The 12,057-nt window shown below is 36.6% G+C and overlaps 1 protein-coding gene across 5 annotated transcripts in view; it reads right to left on the reverse strand.

The window, feature by feature from the left end:
• EML5 (EMAP like 5) overlaps positions 1 to 12,057 on the reverse strand; it is a 101,545-nt gene that overhangs the window by 78,435 nt on the left and 11,053 nt on the right. For all 5 annotated transcript variants that reach the window (XR_009745168.1, XM_061463785.1, XM_061463784.1 and 2 more), the window contains exons 2-3: positions 2,516 to 2,675; positions 61 to 159 (exon numbers count right to left, since the gene is read on the reverse strand). Coding sequence is in view for 4 of the 5 variants with exons in the window: in XM_061463785.1 (XP_061319769.1) it covers positions 61 to 159; positions 2,516 to 2,675 (259 nt within the window). In the remaining variant the exon portion in view is untranslated. The remainder of the gene's footprint in view (positions 1 to 60; positions 160 to 2,515; positions 2,676 to 12,057) is intronic.

A 12,057-nucleotide genomic window follows, 5' to 3' on the forward strand; every position in this document is an offset into this window, starting at 1 on the left:
CACAGACATGGTTTAACAAACTAAAATTACACTGACACCAAATTCTTTAGTTACACTTACTCTGTCTGTATGACCAGGAGCCATTGACAGTAATTTCCCTTTTCTCCAGTCCCATACACAAACTGTGTTTTTTGAATCCAAACCAACTGAGACCAAGCGCTAAAAAAGTCCAAAATAAGTAAATTTAAAAATTCAGTATATTAATGAAAACTAGAGTAATCATTTTGAACTGTAACAAATTCATGACATATTTGAGTTAGAAGAAATAGCTACATTTTGATATAGAAAAAAACTAAAGATACAACATCTTATGCCAAAGCTTCCATAGACATAATTCTTCAGTTACAGTATCATGATCATAAAGATCTTCTCAGATATCAACATATTTAGGATTTATAATGTTTAATATATATAATTATATGTAGCACACATGGCAAGCAGCAGTCAGAAGACATTTGCAAAAAGGAAGACTCTCACTGAAGTTAATGAAACTACTTGGGTTTACTTTTAATTACATTTAACTTGCAGAATTTAAGTATTTATTTCACAAGTTCAGGACATACAAAGAAAAATATTTTCTTCAATCTTCTTGAAACAAACAAAACATTTAAAAGCTATAAGCGTCTTTTGCTTGATTCTTCAAAACAACTGCACCAGGGAAGGTTTAGATTGAATATTAGAAAAAAGAATTCTTCACCAAAAGGGTGATCAGGTATTGGAACAGGCTGCACAGGAAAGTGGTGGAATCGTCATCTCTTAAAGTGTTCAAAAACCATGTTGATGCCCTTAGTGCATAGCTTAGTGGTGGACTTGGCAGTCCTGGGGTAAAGGCTGGACTTAATGATTTAAACGTCTTTTCAATCTAGTTGATTCTGTGTACGAGTAACTATTCCTTTCCAGATTTCTTGATACAAATCATTCACCACACTAGCCAACAGTAGACTTTATTTGCTAACTAGTAAAAACGTTGTCTTTCCTATAGAAAGTCTCAACAGAAAGACTAACAGTATTAAAGAGCTGATAAAAAAAAAAACCTCTGCAACTTTGAGTTTTATTTTTAAAGAAAATTAAGTCTTTTTGTTCAGTTTATGCATGAATTGTGCCATCTTAATTTTGATAGATGAAAGCTTTGCACATCTTTAAGGACAAAGTTTTTTCACTGTTCAGCAGTTAATACCTACACACATTAAAGACAAATTTAATTTCAATTTCTACATAGGTTATAAAACTGAGTTTGTAAAAGCAAAGCAAACCCCAAACTTAAGCAAATTTTTTCCCGAAGACAGAAACCTATTCCCAATAACATGTTTTCTTTACTGTTTGAGAAGCTTCAAAATTACATGAAGCAAGTTAAATACAATTGTTACTCATACTCCCTATTTATTAATGTCAATTTCAATCTTTCAGATATTGCAAAGTCCAACCTTTCTATTCCATCTTTGAAAATATTCTCAGAAGGAACATCAGATTCAATGTCAGCTATGCTTCCAAGCAGTTCAATTCCAGTCCTACTGCAGAATGAGATGAGTGAATGCAAACTAGTTTTACACTTATTCCATACCCATCACCAAAAAAAGTTTGGTGATGCCTTTCCAGACATAACCCAATACAAAGGGAGATTAAATTATGTTCTCAGTTCTCCTAAGAACAAGAAAATCTTGTTACCAACCAGCAGACTTCCACAGTGGAGTACAGCTCAGAAAAAAAGCAAAAAATAACCCAGCATGCTCATGGAAGAACATATCACAAAGCTAGCTGAACTTCTCTCAGCACAAAGGAGAGAATCCCCAAGACAATTAACAAAGGACAATAAATACAGAATAAATTATGCCTTCCTCAGCTAGCCAGACCAGTTGGGGGTGGGGAGGAGAGCAGGTCTGTGGCATAGCCCAACATGAAGCATTAGAAATGAACAAGTAATAGAAAAAACTTGAAAAGTGCAATGGGCTTGACCTCACTTCAGTCTACATATTCCTTCCCAGTGATTGAAGATGACCAACATTTGTGATAGTGATCATGTGGAGACCAGTAATAGGAACCACATTTTTCTTGTGATTCATCTATATATTGCATATTTTTCTTCACTCTTAGGATCCAGGATACATGACTCCGAACAACCAAAATGTGGAGAGTCACCAACACATACAAAATGTGTAACAGAGAAGGGGATACTGCCTGAAGGAATTAAGGAGTCCAAGATAAGTAACATCAATTTGTGCACAAGACACAACCTGCACCACTAGCCCCACTATCTCCAGCCATTTAGTATAACCTTGCCCTGTGGCCCACAAACCGCAAGGATCTCCCTACCACCTCATCTTCATTAAACACTCTTTTGAAGTTATACTTGCCAAATATGAGTATTTGTCAGTAATTAGTAATGCCGACTTTTTTCTCCTCAACTTGAGAATAAGCAGATAAAACCTGAGCCAATACACATCCTTACAACACCACAAAGCTACTTAACAGGATGTGACAGATAAACAATTTGTTTAAAAAAAAATTAATTACATACCTGACCATCTAAATCAAAAGCCAAGCAAGCTATACCATGCGTGTGAACATCTTTCAGAACAGATACAGTCTGCACAGTGTATGAGTCCCACACACAGATATACGGTTCTTTTCCAACTTGACCTGTGGCCACCAACACGCGTTCAGGATGCAAAGCAAGGCTGCCAAAGAAAAATACATAAAATATTTTTGAATGAAACTTTTACATTTGCCTAGATTTTTTTTATTAATAGTTCTCCTTAATAATGATTTTATAATATTTTCCCACTGATAATAGATATTAACAAGTCCTTTTGTATCGCAAATTCCACAACAGCTCTAATAGTCGGTATTTAGCTATCTACAGATCTATCATCAATGGGGACATATGTATCTCCAGAACTACCTCATTCTACATACTATCTGACATCCTTTTTATGAGAGATCTTACAGCAAGCCAAAGCATGACTAGATTAGACAGATACTATTGCTAGACTTAAGATGTCTAAACTGAAGTGACATGAGATTACCTTCAGTGCCTTAATTTTAATATCAAACAATTGGGAATAATTGATTTTGAATAATTATTAACTATCCATATTTCTAATATTGCAGAGTACTTTCTTATAGTTGATATTTCCAAATCTTTTAAAGTTGACAGCGGATCATCACAACTGTTTCATCAAATCTGGAACCAAGCTAGAAAACAGGCTAGTAGCAAGACAGTTTTTTGTTTTCCTTATGCAAGCAAGCAGCAAGGGAAGACATGAGGTCTGAAGATTCACATTTTATAACACAGAAAAGTGAGAAAGAATATATTCTAATAGAAACCCAAAAAAGCTACTTCATTACATTCTACACAGACTAGGTATAGCAGTCCAAAATGATGTAGAAGTCCCACCATTAAGTCAGGGAGATAAAAATTTCAGAGGTTACTATTTAATGTGGCTAAAATATTTCCTCCCCTAACTCATAATATGGTAACGATCTTGAGAGACTGGTTGACAGAACTACTAACACAAAGATTACTTGTAAAGGAGAAAGGTTGAGCACTTTGCAATGGTAAAATGACCTTACACCTGAACAGAGGTTTTGGTTAATGAAATTCCAAGGGTGAAGACAAGGGGAGTCTATAAACAGAAGCGGCAAGGAGAAAGCTAACCAGGAAATCACTAGGAAAAAAAAAAAAAAAAGAAATCTAAGTAAAAAGATCTATACATTTTCTATATACAAAAAGACTAAGAGAAAACTGTCAGAAGTTACTTAATATTTCATGAAGTCATACTACACTACATGATAAACTTTTGTATTTTTTTCTATTGTACTGGAGCATTTCAGTTGGTTGATATTGTTTGACAAATTCCACATGGACAGCTTTGAGAGAAACCTTTAACTTCAAAGTTTCTACAAAAGGTAAAGAGCCTCTGGACCTTTCAACTTTTTATGGGAATTCCTCCTCTTTGCTGCTCAGAAACCAACATTTACTCTCTTTGCTTCTCTTCAACTCCAGAGTTATTTCTCTGGTTCTTCCCTTCCTTCTTTATTTGAAAGATCAATTTTATAATTTAAAAAAAAAAAAAAAAAAGTAGAAATGAGCTGGCAGCAAAATTTAGCACATTTCACTGCAGTTCTGCCATCTAATCCTGACCAATTATCTGCACATCTCCCAGGGCAAACACAAGCAGGTGGTGTACGCCTGGGGAAAAAGGAAAAGCATCTGGAGGGGGGGAAACCCTGCATTTGAAATTATCTAATTTTCACAATAACACCACAGAAAGGGAGAGATATGACCACGTGGACAATAAAGAAATTCAGGTAGAGAAAGGAAGTGAAAACTTTCCACGAAGGGAAAAAAAAAAAAAAGAGAGAGAAAAAGTAGAAACAGAGCAGTCTTATGACTGATTCATGACCTCTTCAATCCTGTACTTAGCTCTGCTATTAGTGCATTGTGCAGTTTCAAGCAAGTGAAAACCACCCCATACTGCAGCGTTGACAAAACACTCAGGCACCACACAGGACACAAATACATGCAAAAGCACCCCCACATCACACCTTACAAAACACTTTCCAGCAACTAAAAATTACCTTAGCATGTTTTTGGTGAAAAATCAGAATAAACACAATGCATCAGAGATGCAAGGCACTACCAATGGCCAGGAAAACATTGCCTTAGCCCAAGTGTGCCAACCAATTCCACCCAAAGCACATTAGGCGAATATATATATTTCCTCTCTTTCCAATTAATAAATGGAAAATAATAAATAATAGCAATGTCATAGTATTAATGCTTTCTATATCATTATAGAAAATACTGGCTTGAACAACTGAGTTCAAATTCTGCCTTGAGATGGGATAATGCACCATAAATTAAGATCCAAATCATAACAGACAACACTGCAGAACTACCAATGTCCTTCCCCTTCCACTTCAGTCTCTATAGTAAACTGCTAACAACCTTTCTAGATAGTCATTGAAAGTAGAAGAAAATTAATATACAATAAATATTTTAAAAGAGCAGGCTTTTTTAAAAAAGCCAGTATGCAGGGATTTTGGGGAAACTGAGCAGCAGAACTACTGGCAGTGGCTGATGAAATACCCGAGAACACCTTCCCTCACCATTTCTTCCAGACCAAGGAGTGAAGGATAGGTTAAAGTACTGTACTTTAAGTACAAAGTGCAAGTATTTTATCCCACTGGCTATGAGGCCAGATGGAAAAGGGAAGTCTGGAAAGAGGCCAGGGACTACTGATTGTAGTACCAACATTAAAAAAAAGGAAATGCCACACACATTCAAATGACTTTCATCTGAACTGTGAATGATAAGATGATGCCTTTCCTTAATACTCAAGCCTTGGCCATTGTCAAAGCCATGGGGTACTATGCAGAATTCCAGGTCTGAAATGTTAAATCCTGATCAAAACTCGAGGATTAGACTCCAGTTTAAGCAATATGGAGACCCTTTGTAGTTCTTTAATTGGACTATGAGTGATTGAACAATCCTTACAGGCACAGCAATTAATACAAAAATACAGTATCTTGGTCTAGCCTCTAAAGTAAACACATTGGTAACACCTCACATATTCAGAAACTTTCATTATTAAAACAGTCCCAAGCAATGCATTGTAAATAGCATCTTAGTGCAGGAAGAAAAAAAGTAACTAAAATAGATGCCCAGAAATGGATAACTATAAATGTTTACTATACAAGGACTATGCTGTAGTGGATACCCCACCTAAGATCTCCAAGACACCTCTACACAGGTGTTAATAGTATGAAAACTATTGAAATGGTATTTGAAATAGTTGCTTAGTACCCATCCAGTCAGTCCCTGAGGACAGGCAGAAAAGCATGAGCGTGGCTCAGCTCTTAAGACGGCTTCCACATCTGTTGATGTGGGCTCTGTGAACTTGAGTGCACTGACACCCTCACACACATTTTCTTGCATTTTTTTTCTCACAGGGAGAGTAAAGAGACTGCTTAATGGACAAGACACTCTGCATTCAAGAGAACTTGAGTTCTGTTTACTGCCCTGCTAATGAAAGCTGGGATGACCTATTCAGATTAGACTGCTGAAACCGTCCTTGCATCTAGCCAACACAGCTAGACAGTAAACTTGTGCTTGACTTTTTTCCTCTTCCTTGAAGGATGACTGAGCTGATGAATAAGGTAACACTTTTTGTCCAAAAAAGGAAACAAATATTCTAATGAGACATGTTCAGGCCTTCTTGCTTGTCTCTGGCATTTCTGACCTCGGCTTTTCAAGAACAAATGTTACATCTAAAATAGTCTCTCTGAAGAGGCAGATACTAAGGAAGATGTCCAAAAGGCAAATGTGACCATGAAACAAAGTAAGCAGGAATTTGGCTAAAAACCTGTTTCGTGGTTTAAACCCAGTCAGGTAACTCGTTCACTCCCTCCCCCCCCCCGCCCCTACTCCCGGAGGGACAGAGAGGAGAACCGAAAAGAATGCAACTCCCACAGGTTGAGATAAGAACAGTTTAGTAACTAAGGTATAACACAAATCACTACTGCTACCACCAATAATAACAATGATAAAGGAAATAACAAGGGAAGAGAATACAACACCTCACCACCAGCCGACTGATAACTTGCTCCCCAGAGCCCGACCAAGCTCTCACCGCTGCCTCCTCCAACCCTGCAGTCTCTCAGCCCTTCCAGCTAACTCCCAGTTACATCCTGGGCATGACGTGCTGTGGTATGGAATACCTCTTTGGTCAGTTTGGGTCAGGTGTCCTGTCTCTGCTTCCTCCTGGCTTCCCCTCCTCCCTGGCAGAGCATGAGGCTCACAAAGTCCTTGGCCAAACCAAAACATTGCTATCAGCTCTGTTCCAAAGCTGAATGTCAAAACACTGCACTGCACCAGCTACCAAGAAGGAGAAAAATGACTGCTACTGCTGAACCCAGGACAACCTGCTAAATCAAATTATTTTGAAATTGACTATAAAATTTGGTACTTCTCAGAAGAGGTCAGAAATAGAAAATTTAAAAATTCCGCCTGTCACTACTGCAACAAAACGAAGTATCTGGACCTGCAGAGAACAGAGATTTCCACTGGTATCTCTGACTGACAGGCCTTTCCCTAGATAGATGTTCAAAGGAAACTGAAATACAGTATTACAATTTTAACAGTATACTGAAAATGGATATGTTTCTCAATTTAGTGCTCCTCTCTTCTACTTCATAGAAAAAGTTCTTTCTCCTTTTTAAGGCAGCATGTAAGCATTCCCACCATTTTGACCAAATCCATGTACTGTACAATACCTATGTTAGATTAATGATACTGAATTATCATTATTAGCAGCCTATGAAACATGTATAAAAGCTGTCCATACTGTGTCTGTTTGGGATGAGACCAAAGATACGGATGTAACCCTTCAATTTGTGTGAAATTTGCAGTGGCAGGGGATCCTGAAGGAGATGAGTCTATAATAAACTACTTCATTACAGAAATTAAGATTTTTTTTCATCTTTACTTGGTTTGTGCTAAGCATTAACAGGCACTGATTAATACAGACAAGCTGCAGACAAGGATACAGTATTAAAGATGATGTTTCCTTAGCAACAATATTGGATGAAAATCCAAGAATATATTCATGTGACTTCTCCTGAGCTTCATGAAACTAGGGCACCAGTAAAAATGCACAAAAAAACACTGCAGTAAAATAACAGCATCTCAGATATCTATTGATTGTTACTTCTAGGTGTGAAATCAATTCCGTGAGTAAATTCAAGCAAGTACTTTCATTGCGTGTTTACAGACATTTTTATATAGTTGTATTTTCCTATTTGCTGCCATTTATCTGTATTTCCCCAGAAAGAATGACAAGAGAAACTACAAACCTGAAACTACAAATATGTCATATTATTTGTTAAATTATTTGTCATATTATTTGTTAAAACAGAAAGAGCTGTAATCAGCAAACATCTCTCATCAAAGTTCAAACTGATCAAGTCAGAGCACACTTCCTTCCTGTAGCAAAACAAAGCAGTTCTCATCATGGAGCATCACTACTGGGTCTTCCACATAGTTACTGTCATATCACTAATAATGTCAAATATAACTTTCTGAAGATTAAGTTGTATGTACAAACATACAACTTAAAAGACCATCTGAATTGGAGACAGGGAGGGTGGATTAAAACCAAGTTGATTATTCTGAGCTGCAGTATAACTCATTACAATTCCATATTCCCCCCTGTCGGATCTGACCGTTTTGAGATTAACAAAAAAATGTTTAAAAACTCCAAAGAGAAGGAAAGAGTTTGAGAATGAGTACAGTAATACTGATAGAGATTTGCCAACTCATCAAATATAACTGAGGAAGCATATTTTGGGAACTATATGCCGCTTTATGCAGATGCTGTATTTGCCTTGCATAGTCACATCCTCCACTGAAGAGGAATGGATTAGCTTAAGCTTTCTAGTAAAAGAGTTACCATCTCTAGAAAAGCGAATAAAAATAAAGATACCCTTCTTCTTTTCAAATATGAGTGCTTTTGCCAGTGCCAATAGGAGAACCTGTGTTTTGACTAGGGGCGGGAGGTATGCGCGCTGGGGATTTTTTCCAAATTCTAAATGATCTTTATACTTTCATCACTGAGTTTTCACTATTTCACTTTTTCTGAGGAAAACTTCTTTTGTAACGTGTCCCGTGACAAAGAAAGCAGCAACATTTCTTGCATTTTCCCAGCAAAATGCTCTTCTCACTGAAAAGTCAGAAATACCATATATTCCAAAATGATTTGGAGGTAAATTTGCTAAGACAGTGTCCTATTATCTGTTACTAGCTATTCGCATGAAAGAAGCAATTCTGATTGCATTAATTCGTGGTACAATAATGTGACATATTAAAGCCTGAAGGCAAGCAAGGAATGGAATCCCACCTAAATAAACATTCAGGTTCCTTCTTTCCTCTTGAGATCATACAAGGACTTAAGACTTATTCTTTAAATCATTACATATAAACTGTCAAATATAATTCACACACAAACCAGCAAAGAAAAAAAAAAAGGAAAAAAAATGCAGGAGAGGAAGATCTGCAGAGAGCACAGGTACTGCAATCAGCTGTCAATAACTTAACTTTAGCAATGCATCTCCTTTGGGTCACTACATTTGATCATAGAATCCTAGAATGGTTTGGGTTGGAAAAGACTTTAAAGATCACCTAGTTTCAATCCCCCTGTCATCGGCAGGGACACCTTCCACTAGACCAGGTTCCTCAGAGGCCCATCCAGCCCGGCCTTGAACACTTCCAGGGATGTGTTCTCTGGGCAATCTGTTCCAGTGTCCCACCACCTTCACGGTGAAGAACATCTTCCTAACATCTAATCTAAATCTCTCCTCTTTCAGTTTAAAGCCCTTGTCCCATCACTATAGGCACAAGGAGTGCAAGCTACACATATACATGGGATTTTTTATCAGAGTACAAACCTTTTCCAGTCTATCTCCAATAGTGTCATTTCCCAAAAAACTTTGCTTATCCTCAAGGAGGCTTCAAAATCCTCACCCACATCCTACCTCAGTGAGGGTGGAGTGGAAGGTCACCTTGTGCTGGTAGAACCAGGGTACACACTGGAAGGTGACTTTGAGCATGATGCCCAGGCAGTCTCTTCTGCTCTAAATCTTCTTTGATTGGTAATGAAAAACAGGTAATGACATCACAGACCCAAAAGAGATCCCTTAACAAATCAGCAAGCACTATTAAATGATTTGGTTAGTATCTGTCAGTCACAAATTTGTAAACTATTGTTCACTCCCGAAAACAGCTGGTGAAAAGTATACAAACCTACAAAATGATCACAGCTTAAAAAACTGAGGCCACCTAAAATTCAGCAGAAATACTGATTTTTCCATTCTTACTAGTTTAAAAGCTAAGGAACTACCCAATTAGCTTAAGTAAAGATTATCATGCTGTAGCCACTTAATTATGTGGACACTGAGACAAGGATGGCTATAAACTTAGCATAGATTTAATTTCAAGTAAAGTTTGCAATGAAATGCAGGCTTAGAAAGGGAAACTGAATGACATAAATTCTTGTCACAGTTATAATCACTCTCATTTTTCTGCGCACAAAAATTCATTGCACTGTTTGCTGAATTAGAAATATACAGAATAAATGACGTAAAGTCCAAGAAGCATTTACTCCAAATCTTCTAGCCAGGAAAATTTTGAAAATTTCTTTCCAGAAAAAAGGCTAATTTGGATGCTTTGGACCTCACAAGTTTTAACTAAACTTGCTTGAGGTACAAAATTTTCTAGTTTCTTAATCTTTTACTGTTATAGTAAAACCCTTTAAACAATCTTTCATCCAGTCGCTACTGTTTGCTGCTTCTCTATGAGAAGTTTTTAACTACTAGATTAATCTTCCATTATTTTTTTAAATTTATACTAGATCTTCTGATATTGCACACACACACAAAAAAAATAACCACAAATTGTGCAATTTTATTTCATATTTCTGAACAAGTATATTAAACAGCAATTCAGTCTTCTATGAGATATATTAGGAAAAACTTACCTAATATGTGAGAACTTTTCATCTGAATATTCAAGAGTGGAGTCACAGAATAATTAGTGACAACTTTTGAAAGGTTTTTCTTTTATACAGAAAGGTCACCCTCACAAAATTAGAAGTTGGCTCAAAATAAGGAATGTTAGGAAGAAGGCAGTGGCAGAGATGCTATGAAATAAGCTGAGATAAACACAATATTCTGTGATTCAACAGGCTGAGTTTCATTACGGACAAAGAAGGTTTAGAGCTGAAGAGAGCACTAAGCCAACCTTCATGTTGCCAGCACTGGAGACTGCAGATACTTTAGATTTCTTCCTGAGCTCTTGAAAACATCAAGCCTACAAACGTTCCATAGGTGTTAGTCAAAGGTATTTTCCTACAGAAAACAAAAGCCAATAACTAGCAACTTGTCTCAAACTTACTATCCCAGCATTTGATTTCATGTCCAGAAAGGCAAAATGAGCCAGGATACCACTTAAAGTTGGAACAACATGTGAAACATCATTTAGAAAAACTACATAAATGTGATTGAGGCCACAGAATAGAAATATATACACGTGAAAGCCTGTCTGCTAAAACAAACAAATACTCCACATGTACAAGAACCATTAAAAAAACCAACAAAAACCAGGAAACAAACATGGGAAAATGCAAGAATACTAAAGGCACTTCAAATCAATGTGCGCTTGGTAGGCAGTGAAAGCTGTCAGATACACGGGCTCACAAAATTAATTACTAAAAGCCACTAAAAAGGAGAAGATGGATAATGAACATTCATGAGCAACAATTTCAAGAAAATACAACACTTCTCTAAAATTTTTTTATCTCATGAATACTGATCCAGATTACTATTCTCTATGAGCTAATGTAATGTATGCTCATAAGCATATGCTGTAGCCTGCAAAAGTTAAAATCTCAATTACTTATAAATTCATTTATTACTGAATAATGTTCCAAAGACTATTCATTTTTATAGTATTCATTTCTATGGTAGAAGAAACAACATTAATAAAGCAGTAAGTGAAAGTGGAACATGGAACTAAAAAATGTAAATACCACTAAAGTGCAACCTCAATCTCAAAACCACAAAACCAAACACCAGTTCCTCAATTTTTCCTATTATTTCCCCAAATACTCTGGAAGACTATCTAGCTTAAAATGTCACATTCACCACAATAAATCTTCAGGCAATTTCCAAAGGCTGTCAGATGTCTTTGCTTGATCTAAGATAAAGCATCATTCACCTTGCTTGCTCTTGTAGAGTGATTATAAGCAGGGAATGAGGATTAACACAGTTCTGAAAGTCAGGAGGAGGTTTATACAGCTGTCAGCTAACCAAAACATAGAATTAATCCACACATTCTACATGCATGCTGTCTTGATAAAATGGAGAATGACTATAATGCATAAATATTTTTCAGTGACTTCTACCCTGAAGTACGCTTTGGGTTTTTCCCCACATCGTATGCAGGTATAATGTTTGTATGCGCCTATATCAGTCTGTCATTTTCAGGAGCTTTATTATTAAAAT

This window comes from Pezoporus flaviventris, unplaced genomic scaffold, assembly GCF_033815535.1.
Source record: "Pezoporus flaviventris isolate CSIRO_AGI_PZ_B2104156 unplaced genomic scaffold, CSIRO_AGI_Pfla_v1 ptg000036l, whole genome shotgun sequence".
In the NCBI taxonomy this organism is placed as follows: domain Eukaryota; kingdom Metazoa; phylum Chordata; class Aves; order Psittaciformes; family Psittacidae; genus Pezoporus; species Pezoporus flaviventris.